Source organism: Rhyacophila brunnea, unplaced genomic scaffold (assembly GCF_057557595.1).
Source record: "Rhyacophila brunnea isolate RB1 unplaced genomic scaffold, BYU_Rbru_1.0 scaffold_7, whole genome shotgun sequence".
Classification (NCBI taxonomy): domain Eukaryota; kingdom Metazoa; phylum Arthropoda; class Insecta; order Trichoptera; family Rhyacophilidae; genus Rhyacophila; species Rhyacophila brunnea.
In genome coordinates, this window is record NW_028233339.1 from 27472579 (window position 1) to 27499183 (window position 26605).

General features: G+C 30.8%; 1 protein-coding gene across 1 annotated transcript in view; it reads left to right on the forward strand.

Annotated features, from left to right (window-relative positions):
• The window catches only part of LOC147064677 (uncharacterized), a 125496-nt gene that overhangs the window by 72406 nt on the left and 26485 nt on the right, over window positions 1–26605 (forward strand). Inside the window, exon 5 of the mRNA XM_085957687.1 lies at window positions 24881–25180. Coding sequence (XP_085813813.1) covers window positions 24881–25180 — 300 coding nt within the window. The remainder of the gene's footprint in view (window positions 1–24880; window positions 25181–26605) is intronic.

Below are 26605 nucleotides of genomic sequence, written 5' to 3' on the forward strand. Positions count from 1 at the left end.
TAAGGAAACTTGGATACTTAAAATACATATACATTATTTAAAAACTTAAGGCTTTTATTTATGAACATACTGTTGAACACTAATAATTTCAGAATTGTTTTGAAGCGCACGGGAGAGCAGACAGGCCTGTTAAAAACTATGTTTTCCCGATAATTCTGTCGTGGTTGAGAATAGTAACCATTCCAAATTACAACCATTGTCAGACCTAACAAGAATTTTTATAGTTCACAGTTATTTGCATCTACTATATCAGAATGAAGACTGCATCCAGAAATCTCCATCATTTGGTCACGAAACCGCTAGTTTTTCCCGAGTATATGGTCAATGACAAGCAATATGCCAAGAAAAAAACAGAATACCTTACAATCCCAGATAAGTGTATTTGCTCCGGTTAAAAAACTCGAACAATTATCATTATCTTAATCTCAGTTCTATTATGTTGAAATTTCAGTGAAATGAAAAAAAATGTATGATATCAAGGCATTTTTTCGCATAGTAAATATCTAAGAAATGAAATAAAATATAATGATGGTTTATAAATATTTTCGTGAATAGTACATAGATAAATGTGTTTTCCAATATTCGTTCTGATATCAAATATTCAAATGTTTTTAAAGTCGTGTCAAACTAAAAGTTTTATTGAAGAGTTAAAATGGGTAATCGTATATTTGTTATACTGATTATATCATAATAATTTACTATATATATGTAATAATTTCTTTTTTCGATTTAATGGGTAATAATAATAATTACTTTGCTGAGGCATTATTTAATATTGCAATATAATGGCATTATTTACTCATTTGCAGAAGTACTACGTAGGTACTCATTTGTTGATTGCACGGCTGTCAAACATGTAAGACATATTTCTGGATCATTCTTTCAGTCATTTGAGCATATACCTAATAGTCAAATTTTAAAAATATTTCTACAAAATCAGTATGCTTGTACTCAAAGATAAAACTACATATTTTAATCGATAATTGTCCCAGTACGAAAATGACAATAAAAAAAATCGGTGTGTGTACTTATGTACGCGCGTTAGAAGTTATACTTCTTTGGCGTAAAAAAACAAAAACAAAACTTCTGATAAACTAGATTCTTTAACTAGCTCTTAATTATCTTATTAAATTACACACTCAATAAAAAGGACCGCTTATTGAAACGCCGTTGGTTAATTTATATACACTTTAACTTATATTACTAAATTATATAATTATTTATAGTTGTTTTTATTTTTAAAGTGACAACTGCCACTATGACGTTTACTAGTTTGTTTACGTAAGAAATTGCAAATGGCCGACAATAATAAATTCGCTGCCTAGGTAACGGAACAATTCTAAACTATAATATTGTACTATTTAATCGTCACGATTGCATTATCATACTGTGGCGTAAAGGTAGTGCGTTCGGCTGATAACCGAACAATCGTGGTTCGAATCCAATCGAGTGCGATTTTTTTCGTGTGAAAAAATAAATTATGTGTCACACGCCAAAAATACACTCTGATCTGATTTTCCAACGCGCCTAAAGAAGTATAACTTCAAAAATTACGTTTAATTTAGATTTAATACATTAATTATTTGATGATATCCCAATTTTCATTCATTCATTTGCTTTGAAGTCGTATTATGAATTATTTCGATCACAGCCTTAATAAAGAGACGATATTCGCAGCTCTCTTCCTCTATCCGGTGTTGCAAATTCATATCGGTATAAAATGTAATCTATATAAATAATAGCATCATAAATACAATTGAAATGATAAATATGTATATACCTATAGAATAATAGAATTTTCTTTGATTTAAGAATTTAACATTCTTCAAAAGACCGGGTCATCAATAAAAGATAATCGTCTTCTTATCGGTAAAAGATTTAAGGCGAGGGAAGGCGCAAATAATAAACACATCATTAATTTGGAAATTTCTCAACAGCGACTGAGAATGAAAAAATGGCTTTTAATAATCTGAAATATAATTAATCAAAAAAATAAAACAATGGCATTTTTACACAAAGAATTCCATTTAATGTGAGCGCATTTTTTTGTCCATTCTAAGCAATATAAAATCACTTATTAAATAAGACGAAAAAATAAGCTTTATAAAATATAAGGGTTTTTATTTTGTAATTTTAATTTTAATTACAAAATTCCAAATGTAGATTTTATTTAGGGTTATATTATGTCACATATTTTAAAAGCTATTTTATATAATATAAATACCTAGAATAATTACTGCACATTAAGGGCTGAAAACGTGCTTTGTCAGTGCATATTCTTACATACGTATCACGTGATCGATTAATCTGACGACGTCAGATTCGTCAAAGAGTTTATAGAGCTCACGATTATCGTCGCAAGATGCCATCCTCGCAGAAGACGCCAACTATCTTTCTATGATTTTACCTACCGTCAAACCCATGAAGCTTCTGGAAATTAAAGACAGCTAATATTCACACCTCTGAGTAATACAATACTGGTATTCTAGTGGAACAACTTTACCTTGAAATTGCGCAGATTGAGATTTATTCTACTGCGCACGAATTACATAGGATACAAATTTTGATTATTGTTATGTTATGACCACATGCACTCCGTGTATAATTATTATCTATACGATCTAGGTATGAAGGCACGTAGAGCGGGATAAAGATTGAGTACCGCTACGGAAGTCATAAGGCAAGTTAAGGTTCGTACGCGAGTAAGAGAGAATCACCGTGCATCTAAACGTCTGGTGGTTAGTCCATTGACCGGCTGTTGATGGGCCGTCGCGTAGAGTTGTAGCGACTAACCGGCTAATGGGCACACAGGCTTTAACTTTATTTTTTGATAAAAAAAAATGGTCAATCCACGTTTAATGACATTATAGTGATTATAAATATCTTCTGGGAATCATGGCAAGCGAGGCCGAAAGAGATGCGCTTTTTAATTTCTGTATTGATATAATAAAAAGAATTAAAATAATAAACGGTGATATGTAACAATGATTCAAGCGTTTTGGATTCAGTGTTACAATCATATAAGTTAGGACAAATTATGCTCAGAATATCAGTCATATGCGACATTTATTTTGTTCACGGAAAAAATGCGGCTATAAATTGCAGTTCTCACTTTCCAATGAATTCGACGAAATATTCACCAGAATCACCGCGGCCTTGCGCTACAAAGAATTTTCAGAGTTTTTGCAAAGCGGTTTCATAGGCCCTGGCCGAATTCAAATTACTAATACCCGATGCGGGTAGACGAATTGTTTTCAATAAGGCATTTTTCTCAGCTGGCATAAATTTCCTTTGACTTAGCATCAAGGAGAGTAGTTCGCGTACCAAAGTCATTAAACAAATTTCGATAGTAAATGCGAGGTACGTATCCATAAAGGCATCTAGAAAAAAATCGCAGTGAGTACACAATAGTGTTTTAAACAATAATCGGGTTACGAAAACGTGTGCTAGTTAAAAGGAACGTATTTTCATTATTTTATTATGTTTTTCTTTATATATCATCATTTTTCTTTTCATTTTATTGAACCAATAGTTATAGTCATCTTTCAATTATTTTTTAAAAAAAAATATCAGTAATATTAATTACAATACAAAATTTACCTATATCCTTAGTGATACTGTTACCCTTGCCGTGTTATCTAGATTTAGATTATGTAATGTAGTTTTTCAAAAGAGTTATTATAGGAGCTTATATTTGAAAGTATTTTATATAACGTTATCTGTACGACTTCACAAAAATATCTCAGTAACCGAGCGAGCATATTTTTATTCCGCTAACATCACCAGACATTTTAAATGAATTACAAAGAGTAAAAAAAAGTTAAAAGCCCTTTTTTGCTAGCTATAATGTATGTACTCGAGGTAAACCATTTGCGGCGTCTTTTCGGGGCGTCGAATATTTCATGTCATACAACATTCGCTAGCGATTTTATCAAGTTTTCAAGCTTTACAAACATGCCGGGCCGGATGGTACACCGCAAAGCTTCCCGTAGTGTGGCCGGGGGTAGAAGCTCTCGTAGACTCGCGGAGCTTTTTGGATAATATGGACATACCGCTACGGTTTTAGTTCTACGCTTAATGTAATTGGCAAGGAGAAGAATTTAGCAATTCACATTCCATACAACCAAAGCTCCACATCCATGGACATTCTGATATAAACTGTGTGTCACCGAGGCATTTTTAAAAAGCTGAAACATCTCAATTATAACAAAAATAGACATTTTTCGTAAAAAATAATTTCATAATAAAAATCGGTTATAGTTCCAGACGGAGTTTAGTAAGATATTTATCAATAACGAATAATAATAAGAAAAGACGAATACACAATATTAAGAGATAATGTGCAAAACATTTGTAGCGTATATAGCGAATCGATTTGTTATTTCATCTGTGTGGTAAAATTTAAATGTTAGAAACTAGTGACATCTTTAAATTGCATGAAATTGTTGGTCTGTGTATTTATTATGAGAATAACTTGCACCACACTTTGGAGAAATAAAAAAGATTCAGAAGTTGTCGCCTGTATTTAAAACTAGATACAATTATCAGGTTGCAGTCGATACGCTCAATATGTTCAGAATCCGCGGATAGAAATTGTGTGTGTGTGTGTGTGGCTGAGTATGTATATGTGTGCGTTGTGTAGTGTAGTGTTGCGATGCGTTACAGACAGATAAATCAAGATAAATATAATTATATAATAATAATCTCAACGTGTGTTGTTATATATTCACCACGTCTTAGTAGTAACCACAATAAAATTTGCAAAAAGCAACGTGTTTCGTTCACTTGGTTGTTTTTATCAAGTGTAATTACCGAAATTATCGTTTATGTTTATGTGTTAAAGGGATAGTTGATATAATTGAGTAAAAGTTAGACTTTTTAATGGGAAAATCGTGAGTGGAGACAAAATCTAGTTTAAAATATTGTGTGTTGATGTGTAATTGCTTTTAACATTGTAACTTATTTCTAAAATGCCTACTCTATTCGAGCGGTGAGAGATTTTAAAAGATACCACCTACCACCCTAAATCTTTTGAAAAGATAAACATGTCTAGTTTATTCTTAAATTTTCCGGAATTTACAGGAATAAAATGTCGCGCTTTTCTTGGCGTTACTGTCTATTGAAAAAAATATTTTTGCTTGTTTTGATTTACCTTCATCCAATAATCAGTCTTCACCAATGTTGCATCAGTATTTATCTAGGGATGTTTTTTTTTTTATTTAAATATAAAACTTTTAATAAAAACCCACCGCATAGTAGGTACCTATTTCATTGCAAGTTTTCTTCTAAGGGAAAGGTAGAGATTGTATTTGTAGCAGACTTATTCTTACCATGAATGATTGTCTGCTGTTTTTTCCAACTCGTTGAATCCTTGCACTGTATCATACACACATTAGAGAACACACGTCCATTTTCCGAGACCTTTGAAGAAACGGCCACTTTACTTACTGTGGATGTATGGTAAATTACCTACGATTAAATTATTTTGATTTGAGGTTTGATTTCAATACTAAGCCTACAAATATATTATTAATTCGTTAGCCAATGAACTGAACTACAACTGCTTGACTTAAAACCCAAAATGGATTTTTACACCATATGATTAGGAAGTATGTTTTAATTTCGTCGATTTCGTTAATTAACTAAGTTATTAACAGTGAGTATCTATTGGTAACGCATGATATTTCAAAAAAAATTGCCATCAATTCAAATTTTATACTTACTTCTTTATATAATAATACGTTATATATAATTTGTTATAATAATATGTTAATATAGTGAGTATAGATAGTGCCTGAAGATATCAAAAGGTGAAACCCGGGTCGTAAAAAATACTTGAAAGTAAGGAATAAGAAAAATACAACTTAAATCAATTATAATGTAAGTATTCTTATGGTAAAAAAAATTCTAGACATTTTGAACTATGAAAAAATTAAGCTACCAACTCAATAAGTCTTTACAATCATATCTCTCTAGATGTAGACACATTATAAAATTGTGTTTTGGGTAAAAGCGTCGAAGAATTTCATCAAAATCTACCTTCAAAGTTCTAGTTAACCAAGATGGCGGCTGTAAAACATTCAAACATTCTCGACAAACCTTCATAATGTATACTGTAACCACTGACTTTAAGATATAGACAATTTATAAACATCAAGTTTCCTCAGGCGTTATTTTCTTTGACGCGGGTTCGACAAGCGAAGAAAATAAACTATTGTGAAATATTTCCCCAAAATTGTTAGACTCCTGTCTACGTACAAACAAATAACATTCCGTCTGGAATACTAACCAAGAACGTGCTCGTATTATTAAATTTATTATAAAAAAAACATTGTTAAAAAAAACTGTATGAAAAGGTATTATTGCCATGTTACTGTCAAGTAATCATCAAGCATATGAATAAGACGATGCACGTCAAAACAAATTACCCACAATAGATTTCATTCTTTCATAATATAAGTTCAAAATTTTACTAACGTATCATACTTAAAGCTCACCTATTTTTTAGTATTTCACCAAGAATCAAAGTTTCTAAGCATCAGTGAAATGTTTTGATTGCTTGATCAACCTTGCTTAGTAAACTAATGCTACCGTATATTCAATTGATTAAATTTGAATATAAATGATTTTTTTTAATTACTTATTACTGCACTAGTCTTGAATCGATTTTAGCTGGTCATATTTCGTCTTTCGGCATCTTCCTGCACTATGGACGGCATTAATATAATATTATGGTAAATAAATATACAACTGAAGCAGATTACAGTTACTTACTGATTATACATTAAATCAATAAGTATATAAAAATCTATTCTATTCACAATTTTAAAACATTTTGACTTGCATCCGGGTTAGTCAGTATGAATTAAATATTTTTTTCATGATATCTGATTATGCCATTAGCCCAGTTACATGACAGAGCGTGTGAGTTGTCGGTGGTGCAAGTTTTCCATGAACACGGTTTTGAAACCCCATGTATATAACGTAACACTCCTCTGCGTTACTGTTTTTTGAAGTAGGTACTACCAATAAATGGATTATATATTAAAATACTAGTATATACGGAGTAGGTAATTATAGTATTTTTCAGTTGTATAATATTTACCATAAGAGAATTGCATAGTACCTGAAGATATTGAAAGACAAAACCTGAGTCGATAAAAACGATTCAAGGATAATAGTAGATAACTTTAATCAATTATAATCTTATAGTAACTATACTTCTGCTTCATACGCATTGGGTAGCGCAAATGTTATTACTTTGAGAGATACTGTTCATTTTCTTAAGCGGCATCTATTGTTGGGAATTTTCATGACAATCTATCAAATTAGATTTATCAAGAATACATAGATACATACCAAAGAAATTGTGACAAATAATTATTGAAACAATTTTAGTAGAAACAAAAAAACAGAAAACACCCAGCGTTGCCAACTTAGCGTTTTTCTTACCAGATCTATCATTTTTCGATTGGCATCTAGCTTGAAAAAAAGTGCATCTAGCTTATAGCGTTTTTATTAAGGTTTTTTGATGTCTGTTGAAAATAAGCTAGATATTCAGTTTATTTATTCAGATATTTAATGAAGGTAGGTAGGCCGGTACTTGAGACATAAAACAACACAATGAAACAATAAGAGCATTCTTGGCGTTATAGTGATATAATGGTGTCAGGTATATTAATTTAATGTGTGCTTAGGCATTTAGAATCGGATTGAGGATTATCGGGGATTCCACTCTCTGATATTACCTAATTATTACTTGTCGTAGGTTGTTCGATTAATTAATTACTTTTTTTGTCAATTTTGAAATTGAGTTTCTGTGAAAATTTGGTGTGATTTTTACCGATATACCCTTTTTTCAATTTTTGCACTTTTTTCGATAGGCAAAAATGGTAAAGTATTGAAAAATTATTTTCACAAAATCTAGCGTTTTACCCCGTCTGGCATGTTTTTGTCAACAACAGTTGGCAACACTGCAAACACCCCACCCTCATTACGATACCAATTCAACGATACTAAAATGCTTCGTTTTGAAATTTTAAAAAAGATTATTTAACTCTCCAGTTATACCTAGTCAATTTTATGCTTTGTTCTAATATTTATCTACATTTTTGGAGTCTATTCATTAGACAACCTCTATTTTGATGTCACCCGATTGTATTTTTTATACATATTAAAATGATGCCACCCTTTGCTAGGGAAATTCTATTAGGCTTTATTGGTACGTATACGTGATCGTCGACCATTCATGCATAATAAAATAAGGACCCAATCGCCTGTCACTAACCACCAGCGATGTCCCACACCACCCGTATGGAAACACAGACAACCTACCGATGTTATTTTATCAAAGCCAATAGTTCGTGAAACGTATTCACGGTTCGATGTATTGGAAAAAGTTTTTGTTTAATAAAAAAAATGTAAACGTCAAACGTAAGCTTCGATGAGTTTTATGGTAAAAAGGTCGTTTATACAAAAATCTTTCCTAGTACCTGATATTGTTCTTTTATAAAAAATTCAAATGAAATGATACCTATATTATTACGTAATATGTTATCGTTATCCAAACAAAATATATCATTACCGTAACTCTAGGCAATTTATTTATTTAACCACAAGCAATTATAGTGCCATTAGAAGTATATTCGTTAGTTTTGTTACGTATATTTATTTTATGGTATAGGTACCTACGTCAAATGTCATATTATCAAATTGATAAAAAAATATTATTTCATTGCCTAAATAGATAGTGTTACCAACAATCAGTAAGGGATGTGAACTACATTGTTTATTAATTTCATTTTATATATAAATAATTTCACATAATTGTTATAAGTGTGTCAATAGAGTCGTTTTAATTATAAAATTAAGAATACGGCAAGCACCCTCTGCAATACATAGACGGATCTACAGATAGATTACGCCCCCCCCCCCTTCTACAAATTTATACCGACCGTCAATCATTTGAAATTGTCTTAAGCCGTGTCCACATTGGCAACAAGTTGCTGGCAACCTCATTAAATTTCGATTAAAATAATTTTTGGTCAAAATTTTGTTCATAATTATCGTGAAATTTAATTAGGTTGCCAGTGTGGACATGGCATTTACGGGTGTAAAAATTGTTGACATTTCATTGGGGCTAGAAAGTTGTTTTAGTTTAGCTACAAACGGGATGGTCTACGAAGTGGGACGTTCTAAATCGGTCTGTATCGGCGTAGAATGAAAATTTTCTGGGGTGATCGCGGAACTTTTGAGACGAGACACTAAGCCAACAGAATGTGTAGATATTTTAAAGTGTAAAAAGCTACATCTTTCAGTCATATTGTCCGCTATAAGTTGTATACTTAATTTTATTTTACTCCAGATTTTTTTGTTAGAACGTAGATTTACTTGGCTCTGCAACCTTCGTAACTGACCCAATGTACGAGGTCTCGGTGATCAGATACAACTGACTCAGAATAGAGAGATGTAGCACAATTTGGTCACGAACTTTTGTTATAAAATGTTAGTTTCAAAGTCGGTAACCTCCATATTCCGTCATTTTGAGATAATCACGAAAACCGTCAAACATGGTTAGAAATGTAAATAAAATATTTTATTACTGATTACAGAATGCGAATACCGAAATAAACTATTCTGTCATTAAAAAGCATGTTTAAAATTTCTCGTAAGATAAAAAAAAAATTAGGCCTGATGATTATAAATGCAATCAACCTCTGGTATGATTGTATGGACCTAACAAACATAGCGTATTTGAAATTGTATGAATATGTATACGACATAATCAGATCAAGATAAAAATAATAAAAGTAAAAATGGAGGTTACCGGCATTGAATAGCCTCTACCTACGCAAATATATAATAATATTCTAATCTCTAAACTACACAGATGTAAAATAATTGTCTTATTATGACGTGTGTTTCCTTAACCAAATGCTTCAATGATCCAAAAATTAAGTTTACTCATCTGACTAAATCTGTCTACTTTCATACATTTCTCATATTTCATTAACTTAATAAATTATTAATCTCCCATCTGCCTTTTGGAGCATGAAGGCTTGCCTATTAAAATTATTTTCGTTGGATTATATTACTAATTTAATGAGGCAGAATTTTAATGGCCCTAAATATCTTTGTTAAACACGACAGATAGCATTTAATGTCTGCCTTTTATCGTGTAAATTGTATTTGAAATAGTTTTCATACATTCGAAGCAATATGTAGGTACGTCTATATAATACATTTTATATTATTATTTTGACTCTATTGTAACTATTATATAAATTTGATATTGTTTTAGAAATAATAATCATTCAACCACAAAAATTTATTGATTCCAAAATGTAGATAAAAATTGAGAAAAGCACATTTTCAAGGGATTCAACGTTTATTTGGAGGGTTCATGATAATTTATACAATAGGTTATCACTTGGTTTTCACCACATATAGATATAGTGTCTACGAAACGCAGTGGCGAGGGGTAGAGGTAGGCTATTAAGAATTGACATAAATAGTGCACACTTAGTTATACTTATTTGTTTTCATTGAACTACGAATATAATTTGCAGATAGTTAGTTTTTGAAATTAAATTAAACCCTCCCTAAACGAACCCATATTAGTTTAGGTTCAAAAATAGTGCACACTTTTTCAGTCATACTTATTAATTGTTTTAGTTGGATTAAGAATACATAGGCAGAACATTTAGGATAACAATTTAGAAAGCTCTGAAGCTTAAGCAGTTAAAAAATTATTTATGTATTTAGGCAGTAAATTAATCCTCAAAAAATTATTCATTAGTGACATATTTCAAATGAAAATAGATTATTACCGGTTTTACAAAGCATGGAATATAATAATTAATATCTTCATGTCATATTTAGTAATTGCACAGGCCATTCCTTTTCTTCCCGATATCTTTACTGTCACGTACACCTAAAACATTTGCAATATTTAACTTTATAATAAACAAACTTTATATTCTTATTATGGGTATAGCTGTTTGTCATCGGAGCGTATATTTTTATACATATTCACATATTCTGCAGAATACAGCAACAGTTTAATACTTATGATACAAATTATATATAATATTATTAATACATATAAATAAAAAGATGATAAAATAAAAGTCATACTCTATAGAATTTCTTTTCGCATTTGTTGAAAATGTTTAAACACAGACTGAGACAAAAAAAAATCGTTTTTTGCTGGCAGCAAACTTTATCAGTCGCCTACCAAGGGAAAAAATAATAAAAACGGACGTCACATTCACGTGCAATGTGTACTTTTTCAACTTGACGCGGCTCTCCTCTCCGCCTTGTGTTTCTGAGAGCTTTTCCGAGCTTTTTCGAGTTTTTTTTCCAGTGAACAGCGAAGCTTTTATCGTCCACGCACCGCTTGCGAAAGTGAAATCATTGTGAATTCATATCTCCAGATGAGATTTTCTTTTGACAGCGACTTTCAATGACGCCGTCAGCGATAGCGTCATGGCTTCTAGGGAATGCAATAAGGCGAAAATCGCAACAACAATTTTTCCATGATAACCATTTTTAATATATTTTAATATAACCAGTTGTATTATAACCGTATAAAATATGGTAAATTAATTAAAACTCATTTGATTAGCTACAAAATATTTCACATACATTTGTGGCATATATCGTACTGTTATCGCATGCATCTCTAAAACAAAGCATTTCATGACAGTCGATTCCATAAATTATTAAATACCTATTATGTATATATCACCAAAATAAAATTTTATTTATGAATGGTTGATTTTTTTATATTTTTTTTAAGAATCTCGTTGTATATGGCATATTATACCGTTGTATAGGTATTTTTCCATACCGAAATACTGGTTTAAAAAATCAGACAATACCGATATATTCGCTATTGAAAGTGGAAACAATATGTATTAATAAAATTAACATAAAAGGCGTGACATGACTGTATTTTTTGTCAGGTTACGCGATGTCTGGTTTACTTCCGTGGCTCTTCGTCGTCCTAGCAATGGCACGTGCTATAAAATATTAACATCTCAAAGAAATTTCTACATATATATATATTTATTGGTAGATACTTCTGTTTTTTCCAACTATTTTATGAATACTGGTATTAATACATGTATTCAATAGGAAATACCGAAATACCGGTATTGCAATCCCTAGTAGAGATGAAAGTCAGATTGGAGGTTGCTCCTATGAATGGTGGAGCGATAGTTGATTGCTGCTTAAACAGTATACAGTCGGTACAAGAGTCACGTAAGTGGTCCGAGGCTCGGTGGAAGTGATTATGTGGTCCCAGGTACGGTGAGAGGATGCTTCAGGGCTTGATGTGACGAGAGAGTTCACTGGTTCGAGTCTTGTTGGAAGAGATGCTGTGTAGAGCGATAGAGATACTGAGATCTGACTGACATGAAGATTACTGATTGGACTGAGCATAAGATTGATATTAAATATATCCCTCAACTATAACTAACTATTTATATGCCTGAATATTCGGTAAATTATGAGAGTCACTGTTAGTTTAGTTTGCAATTGAAAAATCTACTGGCCTCTGCATTATTGCAACTTCGATGATTTCGATGACCAAGCCTGAGGTAGTCAAACCCCTTCAAAGAATATCACGCGTGTTGAATATGCTGACTGTAGACGGGACGATTATGTGACAGTTAATAATGCTGACAAGACCCGAGGTCGTTTCCTGCTTCAAATTAATAGATACTAATAGCTATTATTAAATGCCAAAACAGACTGGTAAAGATAGTTGCTGTTATCAGCAGTGTGTATTGCAATGATTTTTTCTTTCAACATCCCAAAGTAGAAAATTTAATTTTTCCTACACAATATTACTATTTTCCTTTACTTTACCTACTTCTACTTTACTTTCTTCCCACCATTTTTAGGATTTTTAGCCACATATTACTTATATAATATTATCACATCTATGTTTTCTAATGCTTATCTAATTTATAGAAAATATAATAATATAAAATATTATCATTGATAACAAGCAGAAAGCTTTTTTAAATGTGAAACAATTTTGTTATTCACACAATTAAATAAACTGTACTGCGCGCTATATAATCAAAAACTATTTATAATTGATTTTCTTTTTACCTGAACAATATCATTTTTAATGTAAACTACTAACTTTTTACTGTGAATATACATAATTTCTGACCGATACTAAGATTGGTATTTATTTCATTTCTCGATAACTGGTAAATATTCCGGTGTTTTAGTTTACTAAAAATAGACATTACAATCCCTATATACCGCGGTGCAATCAGCAAACAACTTTTTTCATATTCATGGTTTTTGTTGAGAGTTGTTTTTTTGTATTTCTGTATGAAAAACGATAAAGTACTCATTGAAGTGCGTGTCTATTTTGATGTTTGTTACATTTTTACATACATAACTCTGGAATTTTTCAGGAGTTTTCCTTGAATAGTAGAAATTCCTGTTATATATATATATCTATTATTTCTCACACAACTAGATACCTACTTGAACTTTCGTTTATGTAGTAGAAATAAATTTATGATAGCTAACTAATCTACTTCGGGAAAAAAATCATTGTAAAATAATTTGAAAATGCATTTCATCTATCATACTAATCTAAATTTATTAAGTTTATCGAATCAATAGGTTTTAGGGCGCTTCCCATTGCAATTTCATCTGTTTGGTGACCTGTATCATACCAAATAATTTATTTGTCTCGTTGTTCATTTATTGCTTTTATGATATTTCTGCATTATGTCCAACATGCCACCATGTCTTGTTGCACTACTCTCAGTTTCAAATTTATCTTACATTAAGGATGCATGTTTCAATTACATATATGACCAGTGATCACACATGGCTTGAAAACTTTATGAATAGTATGAGAATTTGAAGATATCATTCAGCACCCAAATGTATTCATACCATAAATGTATGGCATTGCATAAAATCTTAATACCTAAATATATTTACAACCAATGGGCTATATACTCCATTTGTCGGTTTTTAGTTGTCACGTCAAAAAAGAAAGATACATCAATTTGATACGTGATTGTGATACTGACACGCAGTGATCTTGTATAAAGATATGTAGTAATGTGTGGATACCGATCTTAAGTTAAAATAGTCACATAAAAATAACCAATATAAAACTAGCAATAATAATTAATAGCATACTATGGAATCAAACTGGTAATATTTCTTACACTAACAAAGTGTCAATAGTAACAACATTATATAGTATTATAGTAGTACCTATTATATAGGTACTACTATAGTGATAAAATAATATTCGATTAGTTCTTATTTCATTTCATGCAAGTTGGAAGAATATCGTTTAACACTGTCTATTAAGTAGAAGACTGAACAAAATCAATGTGGAGCACCTTAGACAAGAAACTATATAGGTATAAGATGTACCCTTCTACGCCTGGGACAATTAATTATGAGCATCATTTCTCTTGTATATATTTATATTATATCATAATAACATTGTATCATGGAGAGTACTACTTTACGATCCATGGACTGCACTTTAGTCATACCGTTAACGAAAATAAACACAATTATTAGTCAATATCTAAGTAGAGCATTTTGACATCCAGCCTATTATCGATTCGTTTATTATTATTGTAAGTTCAAAAAAAAAAACTATATTTTTTTCTTCGTTGTTGATTTTCCAGTATCACAGTTATATCACAAAGCCAGAATCAAATTTCAGTGGCATCCAGTACACCTACTATTATTAGATGATACGAGGGTGGGTCAATAATTCCTTAGAAAAAAGCATTAAAACAGTTTTTATTTTTGTATTTTTTTTTTATTTCTCAACATAATCTCCTTGGAGCTCAATACACTTGGTTAGACGTTTCTCAGTTTTTTTTAAACCGTCAGAAAAATAAGTTTTCGGAAGGTCCTCAAAATAAGCATTTGTCCGATCGATGACTTCTTCATTTGAAAAAAAAACGTTGTCCACTTAGCCATTTTTTTAAGTTTGGGAAAAGGAAAAAGTCACTGGGGGCTAAATCTGGCGAATACGGTGGGTGGTCGACCAATTCGAACTTCAATTCTTCAATTTTAGCCATTGATCATAAACATGTGTGAACACGGGCATTGTCCTGATGAAAGAGGATTTTTTTCCTGTTTAAATGAGGCCGTTTTTCTTCAATTTTGTTTTTTAGCTGGTCCAATAAAGATGCATAATAATCCCCTGTTATTGTTTTTCCTTTTTCCAAATAGTCAACGAAAATAATTTCACGTGCATCCCAAAATACAGTAGCCATAACCTTACCAGCTGATTTTACGGTTTTCGCCTTCTTTGGACATGGTTTGCCTTCGCAATCCACTGCTTTGACTGTTTTTTCGTCTCGGGAGTATATTGTCGACTGTGAGCAAACGCGGCACCCATCTTGCAGAAATATTTTTCATGCCCAATTTGTCATGTAAAATAGAAATGACGCTACCTTTTGAGATCCCTGTAACCTCAATTATCTCACTCAACTTTAATCTTCGGTCACTTAACACCATATCGTGGATTTTATTGATCATTTCTGGTGTAGTCACCTCTACAGGACGTCCTGAGCGTGGTTCATCCTTTGTTGATGTACGACCACGTTTAAATTCATTTAACCAGTTATAAATAGTTGCAAGTGAAGGAGCAGATATGCCGTGAACTAAATCCAACTCATTTTTTATTTCCTTTGCTGTTAACCCTTTTATATTAAAATGTTTAATAACAGCTCTAAACTCAATTTTCTCCATTTTCCATTTTTCCATTTTCCACAAGCAAATTTTGTTTTTAAATGTACGAGAAACACACAACAACCCGACCAATCTGATTGAAACTTCGCAGCATACTGAATCGGTAGTGCCGCTGCACGAAAACAAACCGCTTACAGTACTAGTCGCGCCACCTGTCGGCTTTTCTAAGGACTTATTGACCCACCCTCGTAATTCAATTTTACTCGCTTTGATATGTGATTCTCAAGAACTCGCCCCCAGACAGAATACCTACTTACCTATTCTTAAACGGTGCTACAGATCAATTCAAATAATATATACTGCTCTCCATTCATTGTTATATGCGCATTTTCTCATTCTTAAAATATTGAGAAAAAACGTTTGATATCATTCTTTGTCAGTGTCAATAAAGTACCTAAATTTCTTTCATATTTGGAATAACTTTAAATGTATTTTAAGAGCTGGTTGCAAACTAATATTTATGGAAATAAGTCCGTTTATTAGTTATATAATAGATTCTTGTAATGTGCATTATTCCCATTCTACGTAGCATAATGCAAAAGCCCACATATTTACATAAAACTATGACTATATATAAGTATATTGTATAAGGTGTATGATAATAATTAGTTTATTGAAAAATAAAACAGAACCCCATTAGATTTTGCAACTATCTCTTCCAGTTGATACCTACTATTGATTGATAAGTATTGTATGAATAGTTTAAGATTATTCATTATTTTTTTGATAATAGTATATGGATAAAGCAGCTACCAACTTATGTACATATGCAATTCTGAAAAACCTCAGATATATACCAACATTAAGAGGCCCATAAATGAGCTACTTTTTATGGCAATTTGATACGGCAATTGTGTCGCCGTTAATAGTTCCCCATAACACGACAATAGTAGTCTACGTTGCCGAAACTTTACATCTATTGCCCATGCTCTCTGGCAGCATGGTTGGTTGATATATTGAATATCGAACTCAATCGAAAATACGGCAATAATTGCTAGATAAATCTATTTCATTCTCGTTCTGCTGCATATGTGCGTCTCTGTTTTTGATTTCACCCCTAGCAACAATAAAAACATTAGTGACAGCCGATTTGACAATACATTGTTATAATTTTTCGCCGTGTCGTTATTGTTTCGCGTTTTTTTTAAGTAGGGCCTGATCCAAATGTTTTTTTTCATTTTGTATTAATTTGTTTATGTGATTATTTATATGGTGCAGAAACTTCATTGCGGCCGCTGTTGTCACGTGTACGCACAAAATACATCAGCCTCACTTGCCCGACACTGATGACGGGTCATACATTGCCCAGCAACTAACTGGCAATAGTTGCACCATTTTTTTGGCAATTTTATCGTCAATCTGCATTTTTTGATGCTCGTTTACGGGCCCCTTTAGAAAAAATATTAAAACAAAAGATAGACCGGTTGTAATTCGAACGCACCAGTCACTGTCCGAGTATATGCTCTTATCTCTTTAGATATTGATCCATCCATGACTCATGTAAAGTTTTTTTAATAATTGCCACGATCTAATAACTGATCTGTAAAATTAGAAAAAACCATGTTGTGTTGTTAATCATAGTTAATAATTCATTTATTTTACTATCTAATTATTAGAATATTAATGGCGGTAATTTGTATTAACTAAGTAAGTACATGAAAATAAAACCCGAATTAACTTACACTTTTTATTCTTTAATTTGAAATCCATTGAGTATCTTGGCCACATAAGTTTCTGAACATATTTTATATCTGAAAATACATTTCAATAATGAGGATATAACATTATTAAATCTTGTGTATATTCAAACCTATTAAAAGGTCGTTCAATACGATAAATTATTTTTAATCACTTGTTGGACCTCTACTGTGGAAACGTCTACTATTTCCCTACATTTATTACTTTTGATCGAATTGTTGAATATTGTATACTTGTCTTGCTAGTATGTATCAAGAAATCTGATTACGAGTTAAGGTTTCATCCAAAGCCCTTTCTTTAACCCTAATCTAGGCCACAGGGTAAGGGGTGGTATAAGGACGCTGCAACACGAGATATCTAACATCTAACTCAGCGTGACAGAGAATTGATTCAGACATTACGCAAATGGAATCCAGAAATATATTTCAATATCCCAAATCTTACTCGATCAGGGTTACAGTGTTTGTTTACTATTTGGCACAAATACTATACTAAAATGTTATTAAATTCAAAACAAATAATATTTTATAATCATTCCTATAAATAACTCTGATATAAATTTAATTTAAAATCAAACTAGGTAATATTCCTTTATATAATCGAGTGGAATGAAGGAGGAGGTCAATAGACAACCTGAACTTTAGCACCGTAATAGAAGAATATAAAATATTAAAATAAATCGATTTGGCACAATGTAAAATCTAGCAATCAAGTGTTCTATTATAATATAACATATTTCATATTACTTCCGACATCTGCGTTGAAATTTTCATGTAAATTTCATTAGTAACCCTGCCATCGGTAGTGATAGTGACAAGGTCTCGTTGAACCAATACATTATTCATGTTGTGCCCCCATTTATCACTCGCAAATACTTACTCTGGACTTCAACGGAAGTTCTGTACTTAGTCAATAGGATATTTAACTCTAGTTAAGCAACATATCATAAGGAATAATACATTATAATTTAGTTCTACAAAAGTGTGAGAATATCGTAAAAATATTCTGAATGTACTTATCTGAGAGCCAATGTATCAAGTTAATTCAAGATAACGCGTTTTTAATGCTTAAAAAGTTTATTAAGATCAATGAATAAATTGAATTGATTGTTAATTCGAATTACAGATTTATGTATAGTCCACTTCACACTGCTATCGCCCGCATCTGTCAAAAACATCAAACATTTTTAAATAATATTAGATTCAATCGCTTAGTTAACTCCATAAATCTTTATCTGACATCCAAACTACTTTAAGTATCTACAAATATAACTCTTTTGAAAGAACGTTATATAGGATTTGTCATACTCTTATTGTCAATGTAGTTATGGCTATATGTTTATGGGTTACCCTATATGGGTTTCTGGTATGAATATATGGGAATTTCTCTTTAAATATTTGATACATAAAATCTATAATTAGGCACTTAACTAAATATCCGCTGAATTAATGGATTCTTGACCATTAATAATTCAGCAGTTGATTGAAATCGGATCATGAAAATGAAATTTTTAATGATCTTATGCCCTATAAATTATGAATATTGTGTATTTTCTTTCCATTATATCAAATCTTATTCATAATTACACTTGTATCAAAACCGAATCGTAATAAACATTATAGATACTTCAAGCTTAAAGTTGTCGTTGACTAAAATATGTGTAAATTATTATCAAATATCTGGCAAATTAAATAAACGAAATAATGTTTTCATTCGATCAACCAAATATAGGGAAACGTCTGGCGGAAGCTTTTCTTTTCTAGTTTTTTAGATTCCAATCTACACAGTCCAGTCACTTGAGATTATTTTTTTTCGACACTCCTTTTCCCACCGGAATATTGAAAACGATGAGCTTCTTATTTTAAAGAAATACAGAATAAATAAAGAAGTACTTTATTAGTCATACAATATAAAAGAAATAAATCTACATAATATTATTAAATCGTAAATTTACTGATCTGTTGTTGAAAAATATGTTTTATTATAATGAGCGTGAAAAACAATCAACTAACTATACAATATTATGTACATGAATTTCAATATAGATCATACCCACCAATAATTTTATTCAATATCTACCGATAGTAGCTTTCATATTATACTTACCAGATGATTAATAACATCATATATAATTATTTATAACCATAACTTCCTTTTAAGTATTTTTATTATTGGGTTGCAAAAAAAACATTTTAAAGTTAAAACTTAATTTGATATATTTCATCAAAACACTTAATAGCACTTCATTGTTTATCATTGCTGAATCAACGAGTACATACTTATTATAATAAATTACTTAAATAATAACTAAACTAAAATAAACTAAAATAATAAATAATTAAATAATTATGTAATATAACTGAATGTATTTTTACTATAATAATATATAATAATAACTAATCAGTGGGTTTATTCAATAGCGGCTACCGGCGGCTGTCGACGATAGTTTATCGTATTTATGTATTTAGGTATTATAATTATTACAACAAATTAGCCGTCTAAACTATAAAAACTGTCTATTTTGCTCTAAACGTTAACACAGTCAAGAGAGAAGCTGTTAAAACGTAGCACTTTTCGAAAGTTTAGACGGTTAACCTATTGTAACCATTAACCGCCTCAATACATAAATATGATAAAATAGCATCGATAGCCACCGTTAGCCGCCTTGTGTATAGAATAGTCCCACAGATGTAAGTAGATACTTATTTTTTTATTCGATGACACACGAATTAAGAATGTAACATTCATTATTGAGCATACACAGTTTTGAATACCTCAAACAATATCTTAATTGTATACTTTTTGTTAAAGCACGTTCTCCAGATTGCGATAATCATGAGTTCAAGTCCACTTAAGTATAAATACCAGGTATAAATATTTCTCTAATTAAACAAATCTAATATGTATGTTGGTGAGGTGTTAATTTATAGATCTTTTTTTCCGACCATGTCCGATCCTAATAGGATCATATGGGCCTCCACAGAATAGAGGTTTGTTTTAACAGATTTTGTTTCTACGAGAAATGGATGTCAGCCACTTGCTCAACCTATTAGGTCCATACCCTGACTCACACACAAATTGAAAAACAACATGTGTACTTGCCAGACCCAGGATTCGAACCTGGGACCCACGGCGTTATAATCCAACGCTTAAGCCGCGCGGCAACAGTGGGTATAGATCTACTATAATTAAAAAAAACAAATATGATTGTAATTAAATAAACGTAATTAAAAACACATTATTAAAATTGTATTTTTATAATTATTCTGATTTGTATTCATTTATATAATATAAGGTTTTCTGTTGACATTTAATTGTTCTCAAATATAACTTAGATTAAGACTTCTCGAATGTACCTACCTGCATATGAAATATCATTTCTTTTAATATTCACTGAATATTGAAACGTAGCATACGATGTATAATATAATACTATAATATTATAATATGAGAGTGTAGAATTGCTTTCCGGAAAAATTGCATGTTCAACTACAATACCTTCATACATAAGGTTAATGACTATGTCACACTATTATTTATGTGTGAAATTCCATTTCACACCATTTTCAAAATCCGATACCTATCTCGTACCTGTTCAATCTACGAATATCCGTATTGTGTACACATACACGCATAACGAAATTTTCGCAAGAATAGTAATGTCTGACAGTGAAAAGGGGTGACATGTCATTTTACTGTAATTCATCAGATCTATCCTCGCTATTATACGAGAATGCCATATATATTATTAATCTTATCCCTTATTATATGGATTAGCAATGAACTTTTGATGAAAGTCAAGGCCCACTAAAGGCAGGCCATGACATGAAACTGTAAACTTCAATGTAGTGCTAGTTAATGCTCATACTTCGAATACTATATTGTAAAATATTTTGTAAAAAAATATATAAATGATAATAATTGAACGAAATATGCAATCTATAATATTCATTTATTGGGAAAAGGTCACCGCATTGCATTTAGCGATAATGAATAACTAACACTACCGTCGTAATTCGGAATTCAATGACACTGTGTGAATATAGTCGACATAATATAAGTGAAAATCTGTATTCACGAGTGATAATTATTTTACTCGCAGGAGAATTACTCTTTATTTTGTGTCATATCAGTTTTCAGAAGTAAGCAAAGATTTTGGCTATATTTTCCCTATATTCCATAGCTTTAAATAAGGATGGAGTGCTGAGCTTAAATCAGTAGAAATTCGATATTCTTGACTCGTGATCAAATTGACATGATAAGCCCAAATTATGGCAAATTTCTAGTGTTTACTTAAAAGCCGTTATCCTTGCTACGTCAAATCGGAAAAGCTTGTCGTGGACTGTGTTCGTGAAATCATTTAAGGGGGGGGGGGGCGTGCGCAGCGTAGGTCAAAATAGAGATTGTATGCTATTTTCAAAGCACGATCCTGGATGGATCCTATGAATAATGTTTGCTTTATAATAATTATTGACCTAAGAATAAGGTACTCGTAGTATTTTTTGAAATACGCCATTTCTATTGGCATTTCCCAGTGGTTAAGCTACAACATACGGCCGTAGCACATAAAAGATCATGTAATTGCGCGTGTTTGAACATACCACTTTTAAAATAATATATTTTACTATAAACTGTAGGATAATTAGTCAAAACATTGGATCCAAAACACTGAAAAAACACGGCATGATGTTGGTCTAAATACAATAATATATAACCCATGGATAGCCATTCTGGTTGTTCTACAGTGGGCACAAAAATAATGTGAAAGAGTTATGAGAAACCTTATTTTTGGCTTTAAGCAGAAATTTAATTACGTAGAAGAATAAACAGAAACATTTTATAAAGTAAAATTTTTTTAAAAAAATCAACATTTTAAATGTAGATAACAACTTGAGTTTGAATTAGGACCACTGCTGTACGGTACATTAGCATGAAACAAAGAAGAACAAAGAATAAAAACAATACAAAGAGAAATTTTCAAGTTTCTTCTGATACTCCCGAGAACCATTACATCGACAAGAGAGAAATACATTCCCTTGAAGGAGATCGTTTTTCCTTGCAATGAACGGAGCGGCATAGCTTCCGATATCTAAGAAAATAATTAGATTTTATTTTAATATACCTACCATTTTACCGGCGCGTGTAAAATATTAGAAATGTTATATCTTACTTTTAGTTTATACATACAGTAAATATATTTTAATTCTATCGTAACAATGTTTATTTTAGATGTGGATAGATTTTAAATCATTAACTTCTCGCAATTTATTTTTTATATTATACATAGGTAAGTACGTAATACAAAAAATGTCTAAACATAAAAAAAAGTATAAACACAGAGTTAAATATGCCAGGACTATTTAAAAACTAAACTTAAATATTAAATAGGTACCTACATATGATTAAAAAATGGAACATTCTTTGACATAATATGAAACATACACCCGCCAGTTCTGGGTTCAAGTCAATTCGCTATATTTTATTATTCTACGATTTTAGGTATATTAGGTAGAGTAGGTATAAAACATTTTCTGCATAGCAATAACAAGTATATACCTAATATCTTTTCTTTAATAAATAAACATCTAATTTTGGTATTTTTTAATGAATTCAAAAATTTGGAATCAATAAGTTTATCGGAGTAATATTGTTAAAAAATATTATAATAAGCTTTATTAGTAATATATTGTCCGATATATTAAGTATATTATGGTCATTCTATAAAAGGGAACTATGGTCATTCTTTAAAATTTTCATTTATCTCTTTAGTTACGTATGAATGTGATAATATAGCATTTCAGTAATTGTTACATCACGCCAAAAATCTACCAGCGAACAGATTGTTCGGGTTATTACCTAGTCACTAGTGTATTATCTTATTCCTGCTTTCTCAATATTTTAGGCTGAGAGGTAATGAAAGACAATTAATTTAAAGATATGTGTATCAATTTTACTTGGGTGGCTATTTAAACTGTTAACTGGCAGGGGTTAAAGTCAGGGGAATATGTCTAACTTTGATAATATTATTATTTTGTAATATTAGCTAAAGTTATTTTATATTTTAAAAACAATTTATTTAGAATCATAATCATAACTGAAAAACTTCTCTAGAGTATTTATATAGTTTATATTAACAAATTTTTGTTTTTACGATAAATGGATGTTCGCCACTTACTCAATCTATCAGGTCCATACTCCAAACACAAATTGAAAAACAATATGTGTATTTGCCAGATCCATAATTCGAACCAGGGACCCATGACATTATAAGCCGACGTGTAAGCCACTCGGCCATCGTGGGAGTAGGGCAGAGAATAGTATATGAAAAAATAAAAGGTAAAAATAACAATGATAATTGTTAATATGTATTACATAACTATTTATATTCATAAACATGAATACCTATATGAAACAATGTTAAACTAGTTCTTATAAATACGAAAATTCTAAGAATAATAATGAATATGAAAATAGGTACACTTTGTTTGTATAAATAGATTGAGATGATGACAGACTTGTATCGATTTTCAAGAGAAAAGTGAACGTTTAAAGGTTATTATTAGTACATCAATTTACTACGTCATCTATAAATAGTTTTCTTTGTAGTATAAATTGAATTCGCTTAACAAAGTTATTTCAATAACTTTAAAGCGATTTCTATTAAATCCAAATAACCGTTTATTTTTGTTAAGTAGGTTTTGTATTGCGAGTTCTTTTGTAAGGTGAATAATTTTCTTAATTATGTTCTTTTGTGTTTTATCTACTCTATAGTATAATTAAGTTTTTTTGTTATAGTTAAGCTTTTTTCGCGCTTAAATTTTCACATATTTCCTGTATACCCAGAGATTTTAAATCCGGTACACCATACATTCTATGACAATTTGGAGGCGATCTATTATTCCAAACTTGGACCTTCATACAAAGTGCTTAAAAAACTAATAATTTGAATCATTTGACCCAGATGTGATTAATGATAATAAGTATAATATTATTTAAGTTTTTTTATTATACCTAGGTAGGTACTGTAATAAAAATTAAGCAAATTAATTAATATTAATTTATTTATACTCGGCCATAATAAAAAAAAAACATTTTTTATTCATTGCTTATTTAGGCATTGTTTATCTTATGTAAATGAGATATCCTTTAATAATGATATTTGAACGTTACGTATGATAAAGGAACTCGTTTTTTAATAAACCCAACATTATAAGATGTTTTTGAAACAACGAACAACAAATCTCTATTGATGAGTAATTGATTATTTTAGTAAACTATATTAGAGGAAATTATTATGTCATGGACTAACCTACTTATTAGTTCACTGGGAAACACGTGACTTATTAAATAGACTGTATTTTTAAAATAAGTTTATTTGCTTTATATTAATACAATTTTTTTCATTTTCTTTCAGCTAACCCTTGAAAGTTTCACCCTCGGTCGCTTTGTCTCCTTTACGCTAGACGGATGTCCAGACGGCTCCCTCCAGATCGGAGAGCTTGGACGCCCCCTAGTGGGAGGCTCGTGGTGCGGTACATCGTGGGGGCCAGCCGTATATTACAGCGAAACCAGGTCTATAACCCTCACCGTCAAGTTGCTCCGACTCTCCAAGGACCAGACAGGATATAACTTTGACTTTAGAATGGAGTACAAAGTTCTAAGAAAGGATTTGGCAACGGTGCGGTATGGTGGTGTTCGACCAGCTACAGGTAGAATTAACAACCTTTTCACGAATTATTAATTCTCTTTGAATTAGTATAAATTTTACGGTATGATGTTCTATAATTTTAAGCCTCAAATCAAATATAGGCTTAGGAACAGGAAGCATAGTTTACCTTACACTATAATACTATGTACCTACTCAGATTATTAAAAAACTATAGGTACATTTGTTAAAATTCAATCCCTTATCTCTCATTAACAAAGAATATTATACCAAAGCTTTGAATCGATATTCTAAATGTCACTTAAGTGGACAATAAAGAATAATTTTATTATTATTATGGACAGTTCGCAAGTGTAGTAGTAAAAACTGTTTACTTTATTATAATATAACAATTTAATTTATTCAAAATTACAATATGTAGTTTATATTTAATAATGTAAGTTATTACAGTATTAATGAACCATTTTCAATCGATATTTCCAAAATATTCATGTTTTTCTGATTAATTGTAATAAAAAATATTGTTATATTTCTTGTAATGTTCTATATTATAATACTATTAAATTTCTAATGGTGTTTAATGGGAAATGGATTAAATGATACGATTTCTGTAGTGTTATATTATATTATAAGATTCGGTTTTAGTGGCCTAGGTTTGGCATCTTCCGGCTTTAAGTATATCTGTCTATGCTAATAAATAATTCTACAACTGACAAAAGTATTTACATATTATACTAAATCGACATTTTTAAAAGATTGTTAATTTAGCATATTGGTACATATTTAAAAACAAAACTTTGATCCTTGTCAGTTGTGTATTAGCCACATACTGACATAATATGTACTTAGAATCTGTAGATGCCGAAGGGTGAAACACGGATCGCACACATAACACACACACATCACCATGTTCGATTCTAAGAGCTCCACAGGGTGGAGGTTGTGTTAAAAGATTAATGTTTTTACGAGAATTGGATGTCAGTCACTTGCTCAACTTATTAAGTCAATACACTCATTCACACATTGAAAAACAACATATGAATTTACCAGAAACACGACATTATAAGTCGACACGTTACCGCTCGGCCATCGTTAACGTTGACATCAATAATAGGGAATATAAACATTTTTAATCAACTATAATCTATCATCTATAAAACGATGTACAGTTTCCAATTTTATGTTTTTTCTTTATAATTTTATGGTCAAATAAAATATTCGTTTTCAATAAAATACGTCTGGTCTCATCTCAATACTTATACTTTTATTTTTGATAAAGTGTGATAGAATTTTTTCACTTTTTGATATTGATATAAAATAACATTTAACTTTTAACAAAACCATTGTTTTATATGTAAGTATTAATAATACAATGGTTTGATTAAATTTTGGCAAAAACGTAAACAATAAATCATTATGAGTTTCTATACTTCCTTGTTTTATCGTTTGGCTTTTGCCTATAAATAAATTTTG